Genomic DNA, 23,731 nt, shown 5'->3' with positions numbered 1-23,731 from the left:
ATATCTTGTGCTCTATATTCTGTATTAAAGGTGCATTCAATAGATATTCGGCTAGCGTTAGCATCGCTGTTCTTTTTGTACTTAAAGTACAGATATTACAGTGGCGTTAGACGCTGCACTGCCATCTATAGACGTGGATCAGCATTATCGTCTGCGAGTTTTATGTAAATTACACTGATTCTAGTGATCTATGTGATAATTAATTTCCTTACCTGTCCAATAAAAAAAAGAAACAACATGGGCAACACTATTCAGGATTGTCTTTGTCATCAAATCTTTCCAACTTGCGTATGCCGTAGAGATTCTCCTGTTGTTTCCGCTGGTAAAGCACATTAATAATCATGTTTCATAGTGTATCTTGAGGCAGCAGCCAGTGAGCGTGAGGATTCTCTTCTATGTTTAGTGCAACACCGCAGGTCAGGTCATTTCAACATGAAAAAACACTGACAGAGGGTGATCTGCATCATACATGATTAAAACACTTTTTATAGAAAGCTATTGTGTTCAAAAGAATAAAAGATGACAGATGTTTTTGGTGAATGGTTCTTTTTAGTGTATCTTAAAATGTACATCCTACTTTTGCACTGCAGGGTGTGAAGAGATAAGTGGTGTTGACCATTCTCAAGTGCTGATCATAGTCTGAGAAACTTTTATTCTGAGCGCTAAAAAGAGAGGGGAAAAAGGACTTGTTTGCCAAAAGGCAAGAAATTCTATCAACTGTTTTTGTCTGCTTTTGGCTCAGATACACAGGATCCAGCGCTCCTTTTTGAAGCAGTTCCATGCACTTCTAAAAAGAAAAAGTTGAAAGATCAAATTCAGAAATGTATTTACTATTAAAGTGTTTGGATTGAAGATGTTCTCGGAATGGCAGCTCAAGATCTTTCTATGATAAATGGCACTTTCTTACTTAAATTCCCTAAAATCTTTGCCTCTTTTGCCTTTTGATAATAATATTCTCAGCTGTACAAGCTATTAGCATGTGTATACTGTATGTTTGTTTATAAATGCTTTCTTTAATTGTTTTTGCTTTTTATTTGTTCTGAAAACGCAGAAAATATGTGATTCTGCTTGTTTCATATATTGTCTTTCTTTTTTCATTCATTCATTCATTCAAAAAAAATTGAACAAACAAAAAAAGTGTTTGGCTTGGACTGTGAAACTGCAAATTACAGAAGTGCTTGTGGTTTTGGCCAACCCAACACTTCATCAAAACTTCTCTTCAGCTAAGTTTGTCATCCATAACTCCTTCTAGGACAGCCAGGAACCTTGGAGTTGTGATTGATGATCAGTTGTTCTTCACAGACGACATTGCTAGAACTGCCCAGTCCTGCACATTTGCCTCAACATTAGGAAGATCAGGCCCTTCCTATCGGATCATGCTAAATGACTCCTTGTACAAGCTCTTGTTTTATCCAGACTGGACTATTGTAATGCTCTCTTCGCAGGCCTTCCAGCATATACTGTCAAACCTCTGCAACTGATCCAGAATGCAGCATTGATAGTGGTCTTTAACCAGTCGAAGAGAGCACACGTCACACCTCTCATCACGAATTTGATGCGAGCGGCTATTGGCAAATTGTGCAAATTGAAGGCATTGATGTTTGCCTACAGAACAAGCACTGCCTCTGGACCCCTATACCTTAACTCACTACTTCAGACTTAAGTGCCCTCCAGAAGCTAGTGAACGGCATCTTGTGGTGGCATAGCAAAGAGGCACAGAATCACTTTTCCTTGACTGTTCCTTGTGGTGGAATGACCTACCTAACTCGAGCAGCTCTTTACCGTTTCAAGAAACAGCTCAAGGCGGATCTTTTTCGTCAACACTTGACCCATTAATACTAACACTTTCTATTTTATTTCTATCCTATCTATTTTTTTTATTTACAGTGCTATGCATAAGTTTAGACACCCATGCTAAAGTTGACTAAAAAGAGGAATAAAAAATCATCTTTTGGAAATTGAACTTAATGCCTTAATAAAAAAAAAATAGGAAAAATCCAACCTTTAAGGACACCAATTTTCTTTGTGAATGAATAATGTATCGTAAATAAATAAATGTTCTTCCTTAAAATACAGGGTGCATAAGTTTGGACACCCCTATGTTAAATTCCCATAGAGGCAGGCAGATTTTTATTTTTAAAGGCCAGTTACTTCATGGATCCAGGATACTATGCATCCTGATAAAGTTCCCTTGGCCTCTGGAATTAAAATAGCCCCACATCATCACATAGCCTTCACCATACCTAGAGATTGGCATGGTTTTATTTCAGTTAGCCTAATAGCTGGTTTGATTTGCATTGAGAGATGATCTTATGGAAAGTACTCCATGCCAATCTCTAGGTATGGTGAAGGCTATGTGATGATGGGCCTTTAAAAATAAAAATCTGCCTGCCTCTATGGGAATTTAACATAGGGGTGTCCAGACTTATGCACCCTGTATTTTAAGGAAGAACATTTATTTATTTACGATACATTATTCATTGACAAAGAAAATTGGTGTCCTTAAAGGTTGGATTTTTCCTAATTTTTTTTTTAATTAAGGCATTAAGTTCAATTTCTAAAAGATGATTTTTTTATTCCTCTTTTTAGTCAACTTCAGCATGGGTGTCTAAACTTATGCATAACACTGTATTAGCTATGTGTACTGTGCTAGGCTAACAGTGACTTGTCACAGCACTTTCATATATAGTTGCCTAAATTGCTTCTATTGTTCTCCTCATTTGTAAGTCGCTTTGGATAAAAGCATCTGCTAAATGATTAAATGTAAATTTAATGTAAATATCTTTCCACAGATCTGCAAAAGTGCTAGTAAAGGGACTGATGAAGGATGTGTAGCACCGTGATTTATTTTAACTGCAAGAATGTTACAGTTAATCCATATATAGTGTTATGTCACCTAGTTCACAATCCAAAAAGATGGAAATTTGCTAAGTTCTTAAAAGAATTAGAAAAAAAGTTTTTAAATAGGTGCTGCTTGAATGTTCAGCTCGTTTGGCCTGGTTTAAATCGCAATAATGAAAAGAGCAAACTGAATCATATGCTTCAGTTCTCTTCCAAATCTATGGTTTTGTTTCTTCATCTCTCTCTTTCTCAGTGGAGTATTTCGAGTGTGTGGGTGACAGTGGCTGTTCAGCCTGTCTGAAGTTTGGCTGTTGTGTTTTGGCCGGAGCTGCTAGACTTAAAGTGCAGATTTCTAAAGAGATTACGGTGAACGTGAGAGACTTGTGTCATTTCCTGTGAGAAAACGTTTTTAACCTGCTCAAATCTGAGTTCACCTGCATCAGGAAGGAAGATGCCCCAATGATGACCTGGATATGTCACGCTGCAGAGGTGCCAGGGGCATTAGTGATGTGAACAGAGGGGCATTGTACATACAGTCCAGCACAGCTCATCATTTGCATAGTCGCTTCAGCTCCTATCTCTGATGCTGATTGGCTGCTGTCATAGGTTGTTGAATACTATCATGCTGTTTATGCGTTGTTTTATGTGTCATTGACAAATAAAGCTTCAAAAAAGGCGTCTTTTCAAAACTGAGTTCAATTTTTGAGTCATGAACAATGTATTTAAACAAGTTTCAATTGGTAAATAAGTGTTTAAATTAATTTTTTGACTGTTTTTAGGTCAGGCAGAACAACCAAATATGTATGTATGTATGTATGTATGTATGTATATATACTGTAGTTGTACCACCTGACATGGAAAGTGTAGCAATATACCCAAACCCATACTTGAAATCAGCAGCAATTTTTACTAGTATTTGAGAGAGATCTACAAATATTTTCACTCTTCCTCTGGATGATACATTATCATGTTGCTATTACCTTGTAGATTCATAATAAAAGAGCCATGTTTGCAGTTGTGCCACCCTGACATTTGAGAATATACAAATTGCTGGACTAAAGTTTTTCATTTATCTTAACAGCTTTAAAACTACTGATATTTATAAAAATGTGTTTATATGAAAGATGTCAAACCTAAAATGATGCCACAATGTTTATTTTTTTTGTAAAAATATCTTTTAATATTGAGACACCATTTTAAATAGTGTTCCTGTTCATTTGTTCGGACAGCTGCACCACCTGGCATTTTGGGGGTTTAAGATAACAAAACAAAACATAAAATAATATGTATTATTTAAATATTCTAAAAATGAAATCAAACTAAATAGGTTTTATAGAATAAAGTGATGCATGTCTTGAATTTATCAAATTATTTTAAAGGAAACAATGCACTTGGACACAAATATGCATGCCATGTCATTGACCCTTATACAGCACTGTATTTGAAATATTATGTGGTAGGTAGTTATAACCATTCCACACAGCACACCCACATATATTATATAGAATTTTAAAAGACAGTCACCGAATTAAACATTTATTTCTACCTATTTTTTTTACAGTCTATTTCTATATATATATAAGTATATATTATTATTATTTTTATCTTTTTAATTACATTTTTAATTTATATATATATTATATATAATATAATATAAGCAATTAGATCAAATAATAGTCGAAAAGAGATTTTTATTTTACTTGAAGTAAAAATTTAATTGGAACCTCAACCTGCTGAAAATGCTTAGGCCAAAATTAATTCCATGCTGCTTATACTTGTTTGGTGCTGGTCTAACTGGAAGACCAACACATGCTATGCTATGTTCAAAAGCAAAAAAAAAAAAAAAAAAAAAAGATTTTAATGCAGTATTGCTGATTAATCTAGTTATAATGTTTATTTATAATGATATATCATACAAGATAATAAATGCATGCTTGTGCTTCATGTGCATTTGACAACTTGAGAGAATAAACATGAGTGACATTTACAAAACTCTAACATAACCAATGCTTACTGGCTTTTACTGTGAATCATTGCAGTTTATGGGGAGGGAATTGCTGACATCTTAAATGTTGACATCATAAGTGATTAAAATAATAAATAAAATGATTTTATTAGCAAATATCATGTGTGAGTTAATTGGCAGGTATTTTAATTCAGGCAGAAATACATGCAGTCTGTGTGCGGCGCAACGAAAATAGAAACTGCTGTGATGTGTGGCAATAGATGCAGAGCAGTATTTTAAATGCCCATAAAACACACACACACCATTTTTTTTTCAACTGTGGAGAGCACAAAAATTGTGAATCAACTGAAACACTAAGAATTATGTAATAATAATAAACAATAAACAAGCACAGTGGTGCTTAAGTACCACTTTTTGTTAAATGGTGGTGGTTAGGCCTTGTGCAGCCATATAGTGTTATATTGTGATGTGATTGTCATGGCTGTATGTATGTGAGCGGGTTGAGGTTGGGTCTTGGAGCATAACGTGAAATCAAACAGGATCCCTGTTACTGCAGATAAATGTCTGTCAGTACCATGTGCTCTGATTCTCACCGTTTATCTCATCTGTCTGTCTCTCTCTCCTTCCTTCTTTCAGTCTGCTGCTTTGTGGTGCACAAGCGTTGCCATGAATTCGTCACCTTCTCCTGCCCCGGAGCAGATAAGGGTCCTGCATCAGATGTGAGTACAAAAATGTCTTCTTTCCCCTCCTCTTCTTCTTCCTCTTCCATCTCTCCTCTCTCTTTGTCTCTCCTCTTCAATCTGTGTCTGTCTATCTCTCAATCCCACATGAGAGAACAGAGAAAGGAGGTGGGCAAAAGTTGTCGTCCTCTGGCAAATCTAATCAGATGTCCTGTCACAGAGGAAGTGTGTGAGACAGCTGCAGTGACGATAACACTCTCCGTTTCAGATTTCCTCCTGGAGTCGTCTTCTTCGCTCACTTTGTCTCGGGCCCCTGAGTTATACAACCATTTAAATCAACAAATTACCCGGTCTATAGTGACAGCTACAGGAAGCGCGTCCACACAGGGGACCAGAGCTCTTTTTTGTTAGTGTGGATGAGAGATGCCAGCTCAATCACATCATTACAATTGCTACACACACAGGAACAGGAGGGAGAATGAATGGCGCTGTGCAGTTACGGAAAATGGCTTTGCTCTTTGAATCGGTGTAATTATGAAAAATACATTTCTGCTTCGCTCTCTGCCACTTTTTGATTCTCTGTCTAAGCCAGAGTGTTTTTGTTTTTTTTTTACCAGAAATGCACACACACACACAAAAAATCTGAATTGTGAACAAAAAAACTCACTGCGAAACCATAGCAAGCAATCATTTTTACTGCAGCATATGGTACTATATATTTCCCTTTAATTTTTTCTATAGGCTTTTTTTTTTTTTAAATCACTAAAACCATGAACGAGACCATTCCGCTCAAGGATGGTTCACGTGTTTGTTTTGAAGTAAAAAATGATTTGAAAAACCGCCAATAACAATTTGTTTGATGGCGATCTAACTTCTTGACAAGTAAAAACTGCGTTTTGTAAGTATACACGTGTAGTATACATAATTATGTAGAATGCAATCCATACATGCATTCACCATCATTGGCATTATCATGTGAATTATGGTGTCAGGTGTGTCACTATTCTCTGACATTCACACATACAAAGACATTTTTGTGAATTCAGATTGGGATTCAGCCTTTATTTATGAGATGTTGAACGCTCCGCCTTGAGATTAGATGCCGTATTCTTTTACCGACTCAGAAGTGCACTGCGAACTCTTGTGCTGTGAGCGTAAAAGTCCCAGTGCTGTGCATCTGACAGCCCTCTCAGTGCCCTTCTCTCAGTCAGACGTACCTTCAGCTCTCAGAGGAGCACCCTACACATCTCGGGTCGGCTCCCTTGCCTAGAATACCGTCATATTTACATAGTACACCCAGCAGGCCCAGGCGAAATGACATGGTTGGCAGACGCTCCACAAAGGGATTCAGAGTGATCTAAAATGGAGAATGTTGATGGGATTTCGTTAACACATTTCCACACCTCAATCCACATTAGTGATCTGGCTCTTTCCACCACTTCCTTAAGAAGCCTCGCCATTCATCTCATTCATGCAGATGAAACGCGCCCTTTCATCCTCCTCCAGAGCCGCGGCTATGAGGTTCATGCTTAATTCTGTTTTCACGTTTGTTCTCCACCGGTCTAGAAGTTCTGCCAAAACCGTGTGCGCTCTGGACGTCTGTGTGCCAGTAAACTGGGCATGATATATATTTGATGAAGCCTTGGCCTTGTGACATTGTCATTAGTTTTTTCTTGTGTAAATTTGCTAGCTAGTCTCAGAAGAGCCACTAAAGGGGATTATAGGTATAAATATAGTCAATGTCAAAGACAGCCAAGCAAGGCAGACTCAAATATGTTTTCGAAGGGGCTCGTTTTAGGCTTCAATTATAGAAGTGGGCTAATTAGACATAGGACCAAGGGATTTCTGTACCGGTAGTCTCATTAAACTCTCATTCACGTTATAAGAGCTCTGTATCGTATTGAAACCCAACTCTGAATGCAGTTGTGCAATAAAAAACCAGACCGTTGGTTTTCACTGCACAGACTTCAGGTGGGTTCATGGACATGTGAGCGTCTACTTGTTTTTGCTCGCTTTTCTTATGACAAATTCTGTGTTTTGTATTAAAAGGAGTTTGTCAGACATTACAAGGACTGTTGGCTCTGATCAGTAAGGGTTTTATAAATCAGAAGTGTCTTTCGCACATTCAATCTTGGGTGTTTAACGCCCACTGGTTTCTTGGACAACTTAAAATATCTCATTTTATATCTCCCTCCCTCAGATGCTGGATCAGTTCACTTTCTTAATAAATCATTTAAATTAGTGATATATCAGCATTGCTGTCGGCAGACTCTGGTGCGCATAAGCCATTGCAAGGGCCTGTTTACACCTGTTATTAAGATGCGTTTTGGTCGATCAGATCACAAGTAGACGAGGTAAACACATTCCCTTTTACACCTGGTATTTTAATCCATCTCTTTTGTCCACTTTCAACCACTTCTGTCCTGATTTCTTCAAGGGGAGGGTCTATGGGCGGGGATGTATGGACTTTTTCAGATCTTTCGGTGTAATGGACGAAATAAGCTTGCGCAATTTACATATGAATGCAACCAGAGACGACGGAAAAACATACTTTAGTTTCTGATCTGATGGCCGCAAGACCACGCCGAACAGCTAGTTCGCTTCCCATAATGTTTATGCATTAGGTCAGTAGGAAGTCTTTTGTGGTTGTTCGAATGCATTTGACCACTTGAGCAACTACACTATGAAAGCGTTCTGGTTGAATGCATTTTCGACTACCTCTGAAAGTGGTCAAAACTCGACAAGCTCAAAACGTTTTAGACTCTGTTTACAGCTATATTTTGCGTCGTCCTCTTGTGATCGAATTGATGAAAATGCTTCTTAATACCAGGTGTAAACAGGGCCTGAAATCGAGAGAAAGAGTTTCCCAGTTGATCCTCTCACTCTCAGCCTCGGTGATCGTCACCTCTTAAAAATGCTGCAGATAGAGACACACAGCTCCTCTGGAATAATTGGCTATAGCAGCCAAGCCAATTGTTCCAATGCTGTCATCAGCTTGTTACCTGCATTGCTACCTTTCTGGCATGAGAAACAGGGGAGATATTTCTCCTAGAAGACAAAAATAGGTGGCAAATTGTTTTTTTTTTAAGTGCCACATACATTTTTTTTAACGCTTAATTTTAGTCTTCCTGTCATGTTTTTACGTCTGCCCTCGTTTTGCAGCATCAGCATTATCATCCATCTTTTGGATGTTTTGGTAACTAAGGTTTACAAAGTGGGAACTGAACATCTTTTCCAACTTGACTACCATATACACTTACAAAGAATTGTACTTTACACAGAATCTGAGCCAGTGTCAAACCATAATTATGTCTGCATCTGTAACAATGGGGTTGAATGATAGGAGGAAGCAGGATCCACATGCAGCAAACTTCATTAAATGAACACAAAACTAGACAAACTCAGACTAGGGAAACAGGACACAAGAACCAAACAGCCAAAATACAGTAACAAGAACTCACAAAGACTGAGACTAGACACAGGGCTTAAATACATAGGCAAACAAGCTAAACAAGATAACAAGGGGGCGTGGCTAATCAGAAACACCTGGGGAGACTAATCAACATATCGGGGAACTGCTAAACACGGGACAAGACAGAGGAACACAGACGTGAATCATTACAGCATCACTTTGCCATTGAGAGTAGTTTGGCCTCCTCCTCAATGCATCCTATAAACGTTGTCATATGTCTTGCATATCCAATCCATTTTCCTTTACTAGGTATATCTGATAGGTAAATTTGGCGAAAGGCAGCTCTTCACATGCAATCATAGAGATGGTGCTGAATTAAAATTTTTAGCTCCTTCCATTTTTTTTTTCATCATGTAGACAACAGGTTTAAGTGTAACTTTGCTGAATTTCAGCCCACTTTGTACTGTTTCAATGTCGGTATTAAATGTAAATGAATGTTTACTCATTCTCCGTGTTACCTGGACTGGGAAATTCATAATTATTTTTCAGCAAAAATCTGCCGGAAGACACATTTTGACTTTTGACAGCTCCAGTGCTTACGTGAAACCTACAGATTATACTTCTGGCCTTGGATGGCAACATGCTCAGTGCATTATGGGTGTTGAAGTTTTCCTAAAAGGGTAGGCAAAAGGGAAGACAACAGCCTTTTATCTCTGTTTTCTCTAGTCAGGTAGCACAGATTTGTAAAAACAAAATGTTCACCTTTCTACATGCTTAGACAGTCAAGTTTTATTTAAAGCCCATTTTGCCAGCGTTGAAGTACCCCTTCAAGAAACAATATTTAATTTAATATAGTGCATATATTTAACAAAATGATTTTATTATAGGTATTTTTGTCTTGCTGACTAACGAGTTTGTTATGTTTGAATGACTTTTCTGTGGTAAATGTAATGTTATGTGACGGTGTTTACATGGTGACATCTTTCTGTGGTTGAGCGATTACATGAGTCATTTCAGTAAATTGTGCTGTATCATTCATAATTTCTTCTGATGTCCATCCATGTTCATTTGGTGCTATAACTAGTAGTAAAGAGGAAGAAATGGTCGCTTCACACACTGCTTGAACTAAGTCAATACAGCGATTAGTCACGGCATGTTAAAGAGCCACAAAACCACATTTATTGATTGTATAAACTGACAGAATTTGAAAGCTGAGACTGGTTATTACAAGTAACAAACATATTAAAAGAAATGTTTTAAAACACAAAGCTTATTGCGATTATTGAGCTTCTCTGTGATTTTAGTGCCCTCTCAGTAATCATTATGGACAATGTCAGTAAAGATTACGATGACTTTTACCGTCTGTAAAAAAAGATCGGGAAAAATGACCTGCTAATAATCCCATCTGAATACATATGTCTCATTTTATTACATCAACAACACAATAACAGATGTGATGGGTTACTCTTCATAGAACACGCAAGTAAAAAGGCATTCCTTGCAATTTTTAAATCATAAAGTACATTTATATTGTCGCTAGTGGCAACCTCAGCAAAAATATCACTCGCAAATGAATATTTTTGGTCGCAAATGTGGCCGTTTTAGGCGCAGTCTGGAGCCCTGTGTGGCACCCACACATACATATTCACACACAAATTCATGGATGATTATGGATGTCTCATAACTGGTTAGGAAATATTGTGGGTCGATTAAAAATGTTTTTAGAAACACAAAGAGACCCCCTTAGGCTCACTTTTCTTCCTATGCCATTCACAAAGCTTAACCCTTTCTAGAAATTTCCACGGCATCTCCCACTCCCCACTGTCATTATTTGTAATCCCGCTGGGATAGTCATGGATGCGCTCACATGCTCTGCCAGAAGTGGGTGATGTCTATAAATACACCTCTCACACTGGTTGCATGCTCCCATGGGGCACTGGTTTAATAAGGCCAGGCAGGCATTTGCATAAACACGTTTCCTGCACCAGTCACACTTTTCTCTGATTGGGTGATTTACCTTTCATGCTTGTAGGCATAGATGTATAAAGAGAGAAGTGTATTCACATGTAAGTTGTTTGTGTGGCTGTGCTGTTCTCTGTGTGAATATGCTCCAGCTCAGACCATTGTGCAGTTATTTAAAGAGCAGTTTCAAGGAGAAACCTAACGTCACTCTGTTGCCGAGCAGTACGGCTGTTTGCTTGTCAGAAAGCATTAAGAAGAAAACATGGCTGCACTGATCGGAACTGAGCTTGTCTGTGTGTGAGAAAAATAGGATTGCCCACACTGCTGATTCTTTTACCATACAACACACTTTCATTAATGATTAATTAAAAACACACGTGTGTGTGTGTATATATATATATATATATATATATATATATATATATATACTGTATATATATAATCGAATTCATTCAAACAATCAGCCCAAAACAGCACTATTATACAGAAAATCTACATTTGTCGGCTGGATAAAGCAAACCTATGGAAGCTTGATTCTGACTTTAGAACTCGCAATTGCGACTTTTTATCACACAATTCTGCGAGATGTAAACTTTTGAGATAAAAAGTCGCAGTTACCTTTTTCATTTTTTTTTCTGTGGCAGAACAAAGCTTCCATACAGTGTCTCGCTAGTAAAGTTTTGATGGATGAGGTTTGCAGTCCAGGTAAAGACGTTGCAGTGTCGCACAGGAGTCGTGGTTATAAGCACGCGTGAGTCCGTTATATTTATGCGCAAACAAACCCTGTATGTGTAGGCTACTCTTTATGCACTGCTCATACATTGTATTTATGCACAGACACATTTCATATATTCACATTGTTTCCACACACATTCAGGATAATGTTTTGATTTGTCATTGATATGATGTGTAGTATTTCGTAATGGATCCGTATACTGTAGTAGGTATGCACTGCAGTCAGCTCAGGGGTGTTGGTTTATGTTTATTTTTTATTTATTTATTTTTTGCCGCCTCCATGTGATCCTGTTCGGTATGGCAACTTGACTTGTCTAAAATGTAAACAAGCTCTTTGCTGTTGCACTGTATACATACTAAACACTATGAAGTCTCAAAAGATTTTTTTTTTCTGTAATGTTTTTATTTTTCATGGGTGCTTTGGTGTGCATAAATGTATTAATTATATGGACTCCTTATCGTTTGATTATTTTGTGTCCTTGAGTCTCCAAGTGTCCTTTTTTGAAAAAAAAAAAAAAACACCTAGATTTACCTTGTAAAAAGCTTACAGAAAATACATGTATATGTATATAGATAGATAATATAATTGATAATAGTCAACAGATAAAATTACCCTTATTGTGAAATTAAGCATACACCATTTATCTTGTTTATATATAAACACTTAACCGTCCTCTTGTTTAAAGTGCCATTTACTGCATGATCAATCATAACCTCTGAATTCTGGTCATGACCGTTTCTGGAAGCGAACCACAGAAATTGTGCTTTGCATAACTCAGTGGTACTGACACTGGTAAAAATGCTACCCACAACCCCCTTCTTCAACATGATCATAATCTACAGCTGCTACTAAAGAAAAACATGTCTTATAATAGTGCATAGTTTGAAAAAAAAAAGAGGAAATGGAAATGTGCTTATGTGTGTCTTTACACAGAAATGTTTAGCTTTCTCAAGTTTTTTTTTTTTTTTTTCTTCAGCCAGACGCGACAACCGCCGTGAACTCTCGCTGTGGCAGGTACCAGCCTGTTGCTGGGCGATGGGCTTTGGCCATTACCATGGGAACCCTCTGAAGGCCACTGGGTGGGAGGGCTCTATTGCGATGTGTTTCTATTGCATCTCCTCTCCCTCCCCTATCTTTCCATTTGAACTCTTTTGTACAAAACTGCCTGCACCTTCTTATTTAGTACTGATTGTTCGATGACTCAGTGCGATGCGTGCTGTGTGATAGAAGCATGGAAGTGGGAGGATTGTGCATGCAGAAGAATCTTTGTTGCATTGTCAGAAAAAAACAGCAGCGTTTTCCTCTATGACAGACATAATGGCATTTGTATGCAGTGTACGCTTGCTTAGGTGAGATAATTATGAAGTATTAAGGTCATTTCGCATCAACGTTGCTTTGTGCATTAGTCTGTATGGAGCGAAGCATCAGTTGCTGTTGTATCTTAATTAAGCATTGTAATGCCCTGCTAAAAGTTCAGACAATTTAACTTTCACCTTTTCAAGTGCAGCAAAAATGATTGTCAAACAATTTGCATAACATTTGACAGGTTCAACTTTGCAGTTTGTGATTGTCACTTGATTTAGTTTTTCAGAGAACATGAACAATTAATGCAATTAATGGAATATCTGGAAATATTAAACCCTGTAGTCAATAATTTTACCCCTTAAAACTCATCTTTCTTCACCAAAATTACATATTATATACATATATTAAAAAAAATTCTTCATGCCTTAAAATCTTGAATGTAACTCTACACCTTAGCCTCATTTAGTATACGTGGTTCTATGAATATGCAAATTAGCCTACTCTACTTGGTCAAACTGGTCTGTTTTTAGCGGGGTTTTGAGCACTTTTCAGCTGGTCAGGTCAGGAGACCAGCCAGCTGTCCGGCTAAACAGCAGTTTGGCCAGGCTGGAGACTCAGCTAAAGGCTGAAAGCTAAATCAGCTAAAGGCTGTGATGCACCAAACCCACATTGAAGATCTAGCGTCGTCGAAAGCTGACTGTGTTGTTGCTGGCGTCTGGGCTAAAAAGTTCCTCTTGAAAACACCGCAAAGACAAAAGCCTAGCACTTACGTTTTCTGCCTGTGTAAAAGAAAATAACTCTCCATACCAGCAGGTGACAGTAATCTATATTCGTCCTTCAAAAAGGGTAAAGGAATCTAGGATTGCGGGTGTACGAACCGTAAACAAAGCAGTGCTTGCTTACCATTTTTGAATATGATATCTAATTGATTAGTTGGTCTTTACCTCATTCCAGACAGCCACGTAGTTATAAAAATATTTATTTTAATATGATCTAAGATTAACAGCCTTCTGTAGTGCCCTCTCGACTGAGCTGAACAGCTAATCAGAGTGATCCCTCTCACAGACTGCCCAATGTCGATTCAACATGCTCAAACGGCCAAAATGCCACCAACAGGGTCCAACAAAAGCCCAAAGTACAGAACACGCCGGGAAAACTGAGCTGACAGCAGGCCAGGCCTAGAAAAGTCATTGAAATCAAATCTTAAATGTCACAGAGAAGTGACTGATCTTGGTAGAGCAGGTAAAAATATATTGAATATAAAACAATTTCACTGCATACAAAAAGAGACAAACAAACAATGTGTTAAAGCACTGACTTATGAAAGGGCTTTTAGTGATAGAGTCTCTTGCCGAGTGTTTGCAGAAGACCACAGTTTAAATAAGAGAGAGTACTCAGTTGCTTTTATGTCAGAATTTAATCTGTGGCTTTCCTGTGTAACACTTGTTGTTTCCTGTGAAGTGCTTTGTGGTTTTTTTTTTTGGGGGGGGGGGGGTTTCCCAAACACCTGCATTTGTCAGAGGGAACTGTGAACATCTTGCATGACAGGTTCAGCCGATCCAAACACTCCACTCCCCTCTCTGAAGAAGCTTCAGTTCACTTAGTCACACCCAAGAATGTAACTACATGTATTCAGAATGTAATAATGTCTTTTAATAATAAACCTATCCGCATTTGTTGAGCACTGATCTGAATATTTTGGAGTAGCTGTCCATGGTGGTCATGGCCCTGTTTTCACTCATTTTATGTTAACCTGGTAGTGGAAAATTTGAAATATTTCTTGAAGATCTTTTCCCTGCAACAAAAGCTGAGCTCTTTTTCAGTATATTTATAGAGCTGGTAAAAATGGCCCCTTGTTGTGAAGGTCATTATGGTCAGGGTCATCTTCTGTGATGTCCACAAAGGAACATTAATATTGTGATCAGTGAGTCTTGATCAGATTCAGACTGGTTGGCTTTGCCATTCTGCCTTTGACATTTATGAATAGACAGAGTTCCTGTGCTCTCGCTTGTCATTGTAATGAGGGTTCAGTGATGAACAAAGCGCCTTAAATGATCACATCTGCTTTGAAGATTGGGGGTGTGATCAAACCCCACACCTGCACACAGACAGTAAAACCTGAACTCATCTACTCCAGCCAATGGAAATAATATTAAGTAATGTCTTCATAATCATTTTAAAATACAAACAGGTTTCTGTGAGGGCTTGTTTTACACCGTGTCCAAACCAGCTACAATTGCGGCAATTAGGCCGACAGCCTCTCCCACATATTTTGTACATATTTATAAGCAATAAGGGTGTTGTACATATTTATAAGCACATAATTATTACAAAATTATTCTTAAGTATAATTATTTGTATAAATTATTAAAAAAATACTCTCATAGTCAGAAGTAACTGTTCAGTCTGGCAAACCATAGAATGAACTATCCGCCAGAGCGGTTACTGACTCAGTTAATGAACCACAAGTTCAATCATTATTTGCAATAACAACAGTCTCAAAATGAAGTTTCTTCAAACTTGAGGTTCATGAAACTAAAATCAGTATCACTGCTGTCAGGTTGTTTGTATGACAGTGTGTAGATAAATATGCCTAATTTGGAACATTTCTTAATAAATTATAAAAAATAAAAGCAAGAGTTTTTCGGAGATTAAGTAATTAGCTGCAGTTCTGGCATAAATAATAATAATAATACATTTTATTTGTAATGCGCCTTTCTCAGGCTCAAAGCGCTACAGCATCTACAAAACAAAATAATCAAACTATATATATATATATATATATATATATATATATATATATATATATATATATATATATATATATGTATATATATATATATATATGTATGTATGTATATATATATATAATATAATTTAAGTATAAAAAAATACACATAAATAATACAATTATAAATTTAAAGCTTGACTAAAAAGATGTGTGTTAAGAAGTTTCTTTAAACAATCTACAGAAGCATCATCCCTTATAGATGCAGGTAGTGTGTTCCATAACTTAGGCGCATTATAGGAAAAGGCCCTTGCCCCCATGGTTTTTAATTTACAACAAGGCTGACAGAGAGAGAGAGAGAGACAGCAGAGTGGAGAGAATGAGCGGGAATGGAGTAACCAAGTCACAGATGTAATCTGGAGCCAACCCGTGTACTGATTTATAGGTTAAAATCAGAATTTTAAAATCAATACGTGGCTGAACTGGAAGCCAATTCAGTTGCTGGAGCACGGGAGTAATGTGATGGCGTGAGAATGTATAAGTCAAAACACGTACAGCAGAGTTTTGTATATATTGCAACCTCTTAATAGAATTTGCTGGTAAAACCGCAAAGAGAGAGTTACAATAATCAAGCCTTGACGTGATGAAGGCATGGATAAGCCTCTCTGCATCAGGCCTAGAGAGAAAAGGTCTAAAACGAGCAATGTTCCTCAGATGGAAAAAAAGCAACGTTCGTTATGTTTTTAAAATGAGAATCACAAAAATCACACCCAAATTACGCAGTGCCAATTAATAAGATTTCCGTTTTGGAGCAATTTAGTTTTAGAAAGTTGAGTTTCATCCACCCTTTGATTTCCAACAAACAGTCAGTATGTTTTGAAGAGGAACAATAGAGATCAGGCTAAGAGCTGATATAAATCTGGTTGTCGTTCGCATAACAGTGATAGCTCAGGCCATACTTCTGAATGATCTGCCCAAGAGGCAGCATGTAAACTGTCAGGGTTCTGTCACTTCTGTCTAGTTTATATCTTGGTTTGGTGACAGAGCTCTGACACCCCCGGTTTGTCATGTGCTTGTGTTATAAGGCTTGTTCGACTTCATGCAGCTCTGCGAAGACCAATCGGCGGCTGACTTGAAGCAGTGCATGTCGGTTAGAAATTTTGTCCGACTTGATCCAGCGCCGACGCCACGCGACTGTGACGTATGCCATCAAAGTACCGCGAGAGCGATTTGAGAGTAGCTGGAGAACTCAGCCAGTGCAGCTTCTCAAGAGCGGCTGCACAAGCTCTGATGGCGACACAGCTGTTCCACGATTGGCCGGATTCACCGCATGACAACAATCACGTGTGTTTCGTGTTTATTCGAACACCTTTAGTTCCTCTAAAGCTCACAAATTGTCATGTAGTTACGATGGAATATTGTGTCATGTTTATCAAATTAAAACTGATTAAAAAACGTAGACTCCACTTCATTGATAGTAGCTTATGTTGAACTTTATTCTTGTTCAAACAGACGCTGTATGAAGCAGTACATGAAGTATTGAATGAAAATGTCTCTGACAAATCTGTGTATTATTTGAGAAACATTGCATTTATTTCACGTCAGCTGTGGTAAAGTATGCAAACACCACTTGAGCGGTCACTACAGGAACCAGAAAGTGTCCGCCTTAACGTCTCCATTTGCAGCTCCTCCCCGCCTGCATGCGGCTACTCTCGCCGATCGGTTACATCCAGTCGCAGCCGATGTTGAACACACCTGTTGTCCTGTCTGTTGTGAGCACATGGCTTGTCATGTGTTTCCTTGTGCCATGTGCTCTCCTGTCAATTGTCTAGCCCCTCCCATCCTGTTACCCGTTTATTGATTAATTTTCCTTACCTGCTTTCCTCGTTACCCTCTTTTGTTTGCTTCCCTATTTAGTCTCCATGTGTTTGCAGTCCTGTGCTGGTTCGTCACTCTATGTATCCTCGTGTTTCTGGTTTTCCTGCCAAAGTCAAGTTTAGAGATGTCTGTTTTGTTTTCCCCCTCGGGGTATTTCTGTTTGTATTTTTGTTTCATTTTTAATTAAAGATCCTTCATTTCCTGCACTTGTATCCTTGCTTCACCTTTATTCCATACCGGATAATAAACACTAAATAAAACAGGACCCAAAACTGACCCCTGAGGGACACCCTGACACAGAGGCACAGTCTGAGATCTGTTAGTACCCAGGTAGACAAATTGGGAACGATCTGAGAGGTAAGATTTAAACCAGTTTAACACAGTTCCAGACAGACCGGTCCACATATGCAATCTGTCCAATAATATGCTGTGGCATATGGTATCGAATGCAGCATTAAGATCTAACAAAACCAAAATGCCACAAGCCCCAGAGTCGGCTATAACGAGGAGGTCATTCAAGACCCTGACTAGAGCAGTCTCTGTACTGTGTCCAGATCTAAACCCGGATTGAAAAGTTTCTTGTAGGTTATTCGTACAGAGATGAGTATGGAGTTGGCCAACAACCACACACTCAAGCACTTTTGCCAGGAAAGGTCAATTGGAAATGGGTCGATAATTCAACATCTGTCTGATCTCAGACAGACAGACTGTCCCGGTTCATGCTCGATCGGGAGAGGACGCTGGCGTGGCTTGTTCGCCGCTTCTCCCTTTCTCTAACTGAAAACCCTTTTCAGTGCAACAGTTGTTGTTACGAAGTATAACCTATAGCATAACGTTTATCAGTATTATATACAGTAAGTTATACTAGTGTCGCTGCTCACTAGTAAACATTGTGGATTTGTATGTGTTCTGTACGGATTGTCGGATTCCGATGACTCAAGCGGCTGTTTACCTACCAGTTTTCAATCGCTTCATGTGGATTCCCGTATCTGTTCATCACTGCCTGTTACCGTGAGGCTTTCACCAAAGTCACTGCCGATGATCGCGAGGTATCCACCCATAGTCACAGCCATTTGCTTGCTGTGTCTGTTGCCTTTCCTCTATGCATCACGGGCATGGCTAACGACTAACAGACCACTCTCCACGACTGGCATAATGCTGAACTATTCCGCCATTCAACTTAAGGAATTCAACAACTATACCACTCCTCCGTGTACATCAGTCATTAAACATCTTGAACTCCTTCGCCGGCCCCGTTACATTCACAGAAGTTGCCGTCGAAAGTTTGTTTTATCCCGGTCTGATCACAACATCCCATCCATCTGGTCTGGCGTGCGCACCGTCGCATCTCGGACACGTCATCAGGGCACCGCCACTTCTAGGATTAGTAGTGCTGAAGTCTCCATGACAACGCTACACACTGACTTGGATGGAAATCGCGGAAAACATGGAGTGGATCTCAGTCTACTTCGGCCAATACAGAGACACACTGCTGCATCGAATATCAAGATTGAACTTTTTAATGCACAATCCATCACAAACAAATCTTGCCTCATACATGATCATATTCTAGAAAAGTGTTTGGATATGATGTGCCTTACAGAAACCTGGCATCAACCAGATGTTTATTCTGTTTTAAACGAGACCTGTCCCCCTGGCTACTGCTACTTACAGAAAGCCCGTAGCACAGGGCGTGGTGGTGGTCTGGCCGTAATCCACCGAAGTGATCTGATCTTGTCCCCTATAACTCTGCCTGAGCTGTCTTCGTTTGAATGCCTAGCATTTAAATGTAAGCACCCTCTTTCTACTACGATACTTCTTATTTACCGGCCACCCAAACCAAACTCATCATTCATCCCAGAGTTGTCCAATCTTCTTTCAACTTTCTGTACAATGTCTGCTAACATCATTATACTTGGAGATATGAATATTCATGTAAACTCTTCAACCTGCCGTTTCGCAGCAGATTTCCTCCAACTACTCGACTGTTTTAATCTGACACAACTTGTCGATGCCCCAACTCATACCAGGGGCCACACTCTCGATCTAGTCATTACAAACTCTGTTTATCTCAGCAATCTTCTGGTGTATGATCTGGGAGTTTCTGACCATAAGGCCATCTCCATGAAGATGTCTTCACCATCCAGCCTCATCAAGCCCAAACGCCAAATCTGCTTCAGAAATCTGAAAAATATCAACCTAGAGACTATGACATCCGATCTCCAGCATCTCCTCTCTGTAAACTGTCTACCACCCATGGAATCAGTGGACTATTATAATAACACCCTCAGAAGCATTCTGGATCTTCATGCCCCGGTCAAAACCAGAACAGTCACTTTCACTCGATCAGCCCCCTGGTATACCGGTGAACTGCGAAAAATGAAGGCAGCTGGGCGTGCCATTGAGAGGAGATTCAAAGCCACAGGTCTCACTGTGCACAAGCTCGCTTTCCGGGAACACCGAAAGGACTACTCAAAGTCACTTACAGAGGCACGGTCAAATTTCTACTCGAATGTCATCAGAAATAGTCCCGGAAACTCCAAACAGCTATTCTCCACCATAAATCATCTACTCAAACCACAAACCCCCTCACTTACAGAAACTACAGAAGAGCACTGTAATACTTTTCTGGACTTTTTCAAAACAAAAATAGACTCAATTCACTCTACCTTTTCTGGATCCTCACCCCTATCCACCCTGACTATCCACTCACAGCCTGCAATTTCTGACCCCCTACATCGCTTTCCAGAAATCTCACTGCAAGAGGTTGAAAAGATAATCAAAAGGATGAAACCCACCACCTGTGCCCTCGACCCTTTTCCTACAGCTCTAGTGAAAGTAAGCACCTCTGTCCTAAGTCCTCTGATTACCACTATAATAAACCAGTCCCTCCAGTCTGGCAATGTTCCATCTGCCCTAAAAACTGCCATAATCAGACCACTTCTCAAAAAACCCACCCTTGACCCAGATGTGCTTGCAAATTACAGGCCCATTTCAAATCTCCCATTCCTCTCTAAAGTACTGGAAAAAGTTGTCGCCACCCACCTCCAGGATCATCTCAAATACAACAATCTTTTCGAAAAATTTCAGTCTGGTTTCCGCTCTGCACACAGCACAGAAACAGCCCTGGTTAGAGTCACAAATGACCTACGGATGACAGCTGATGCAGGTTCACCATCCCTCCTCATACTCCTCGATCTGTCTGCTGCTTTCGATACAGTGGATCATGACATACTCCTTAACCGGCTGCATCAAACCACTGGACTCACTGACACTGCTCTTAACTGGTTTAAATCGTACCTCACTAACAGAACAGAGTACATTTCACTTGGAAGTGCAAGGTCCCGGCAACACACAGTTACCTGCGGGGTCCCTCAGGGGTCAGTCCTTGGCCCCATTCTCTTCATCATTTACATCATCCCCCTCGGCCATGTCATTAGCCGCTATGGAGTCTCATTTCATTGCTACGCTGATGACACGCAACTGTATATGAAATCGGAAACACACACCTCTGCAATTTCATCAACACCATCTCCGTCTTCAACACTCACTGCCTGTCTGGAGGAGATAAGGGTGTGGATGAAACACAACTTCCTCCAGTTAAATAGCTCCAAAACTGAGGCAATTCTTGTTGGCACACCACATCAAACCCAGTCTTCCTCCATAACTGGATTAACTATCTCTGGTCATGACATTCCCCTATCCACAACTGTCACCAACCTTGGTGTAAGATTTGATCCACAACTCAGCTTCGAAACCCATATCAAAAACCTCTGCAAGACTTCTTTCTACCATCTCAGAAATATTGCAAAACTCCGTCCCACACTCACCTTAGCAGATGCTGAAAAACTGGTCCACGCCTTTGTCTCCTCCAGACTGGATTACTGTAACGCACTTCTCATCGGGATCCCTAACAAAAGCTTGCAGAGACTACAGTATGTTCAGAACAGTGCTGCAAGGATCCTGATGAGAGTTCGAAAATACGAGCATATCACACCCATTCTCCATGCACTTCACTGGCTTCCTGTTTCCGCCAGGATTGAATATAAGGTCTCCCTTCTAACCCACCAGTGCATCTATGGAAATGCCCCCCCATATCTGAAAGAACTTCTCACACCTTCAACTACAACTCGATCCCTCCGTTCAACAAAATCAAACCGCCTCCTTCTCCCCAAGACTAAGCTCAGCACTATGGGTGATCGGGCTTTCTGTTCTGCCGCTCCTCGGATTTGGAATGCCCTCCCAGACCATCTGAGAGCACCTCAAACTATTGAGACTTTTAAAAAAGAACTAAAAACATTTCTTTTTAGGAGAACCTATGACTTTTAGCTATTAAATCTATTTGTATTTTATCACCCTTAAATGATCTTAACTGTAGCACTTTGAGATTTGTTCCAAATGTAAAGTGCAATACAAATAAAATCTATTATTATTATTATTATTATTATTAACATATCTGTGATATCACTCCCAGGCTTTTTAAGAACTTGCGTAACTGCTGCCATTTTTAGAGCAGAAGAGACATTCCCTGTATTGAGTGAAGCATTGACAATAGCAGTGATGTGGGTTCAATAACAGGCAGACAGTTTTTCAAAACAGTTGTAGGGAGTGGATCAAGTATGCAAGTAGTAGAATTCATTGACCAAACAAATTTCGAAATAAAGTCAAAATCAACAGCACTGAAACTTGAAAAAACGAGACCAGAGAGATTAGGAGATTGCACCTCAACAAGCTCAGAATCATCCTCACAGGCAGTGGCTTTATAAATATTCTCAATTCTAAACAGAACTCTGGGATTAGAGATGTCACTATTAATAATAGTAGAATAATATGCCACTTTTGTAGCTTTGAGAGCATTATGATACTCAATCTGATACTGATCAAACATTGATCTATGAACTGTTTTTATATTTCCGCTCCAACTGCCTGCCTATCGCCTTCAATTCGCGCAACTCGGATGTATACCAAGGAGATGATCTCTTAAAAGAAACAACATGTTTTTTCAGAGAGACAAACTCTCTGAAAAATAGTATGACTAAGAAGGTCAAGATCAATATCACTGATTTTCCTAAAACAGATAACACGTTCTTTCACAGTCTGCAAAGAAGCAGTCAAATTGAACGTGATAAAGATGGTGCTATGATTTTACTTGCATTTGTCACTTTTTGTTTTTCCTGTCTATGGATCCCTGTTTGGACAGGCACCCATATGCTGGGCTTAATTTCATCTGCAGGGCAGGCTTTCATTGTTATTGTTTGTATGCTGCTCCCTGTGTCTCATCTGTATAAGATGACAGGGAATTATAATACAAATGAATTATACTGTGTCTGTTCTCTTTATTATGAGCGAATCTGTGTTTTGTCGCAAGGGCCAGCGCTACAGGGGAGACATTGTCATTGGACTATTCAGATGAGTCTACAAAGGCCCCTTCACACCTGCACCTACTCTGCATTTCACAGCCCTCTTCTGTTGTGCCTTCATTTGTTTGAATGGACCTTCACAGCCGTGTCCCGTCACATTGTTATCTGTGCCGCTTTAGATACTGCAGTAAATTGTGGTGCCATGTGATGTACCAATATGTTGGACTGTTTCTGAATGCAAGAATGTTTATTATGCAAGTTGCATAAGGATGCATTGAACCCGAAAACGGTGCTTTCTTAAAGGGATGGTTCACTTAAATAACAACAATTGTCATTATTTACTCGCCCGGTTTTTCCAAAACTGTATGGCTTTCTTCTTTCCAACACAAAAGAAGTGTTGAAAATGCTTTTTTTCTCTCTCTCTCCATACAATGAAATTCTACGGGGTCTTATGTTGTTTTGGGCTCTATTGACTTTCATTGTATTGACAAAAACATTTGAAACATTCTTCAAAATATGACAGTTGGTCAACTAGTCAACCAACGTGAAATATAATTTTGCAAACGTAGTTTCATTCTTCCCTGTTTCATTATTCTTCACAGACTCGGTTTCTACGGAAGGGTGGATGGAAAAAATATTTGGAGCAAAAATGATACGTTCTCTCGCAAAACTTTTCATGTTCTCTCGCAAAGTATTGTGTTCTCCTGAGAATGTTTGTATTTATTCACAAAAGCCATGAGTATAGTTTTATCTCCAATCTCATATTATTTCAATCACAAACGTTTTTTGTGATGGAAATGCAATCGTTTTGCAAGCTTTTCTCATTTTTTCCATCACCATGTTCTGTACTTCTCACTCCATCA

The 23,731-nt window shown here is 39.1% G+C and overlaps 1 protein-coding gene across 2 annotated transcripts in view; it reads left to right on the top strand.

The window, feature by feature from the left end:
* The window catches only part of prkcbb (protein kinase C, beta b), a 143,392-nt gene that overhangs the window by 29,003 nt on the left and 90,658 nt on the right, over positions 1 to 23,731 (top strand). For both annotated transcript variants that reach the window (XM_081384997.1, XM_081384996.1), the window contains exon 3: positions 5,444 to 5,526. In XM_081384997.1, coding sequence (XP_081241123.1) covers positions 5,444 to 5,526 — 83 coding nt within the window. The remainder of the gene's footprint in view (positions 1 to 5,443; positions 5,527 to 23,731) is intronic.

Source organism: Scardinius erythrophthalmus (assembly GCF_964197995.2).
Source record: "Scardinius erythrophthalmus genome assembly, chromosome: 1".
Classification (NCBI taxonomy): Eukaryota; Metazoa; Chordata; class Actinopteri; order Cypriniformes; family Leuciscidae; genus Scardinius; species Scardinius erythrophthalmus.
Note: the sequence above shows the minus strand (reverse complement) of the source record. Positions and strands in the feature narration are given on the sequence as shown.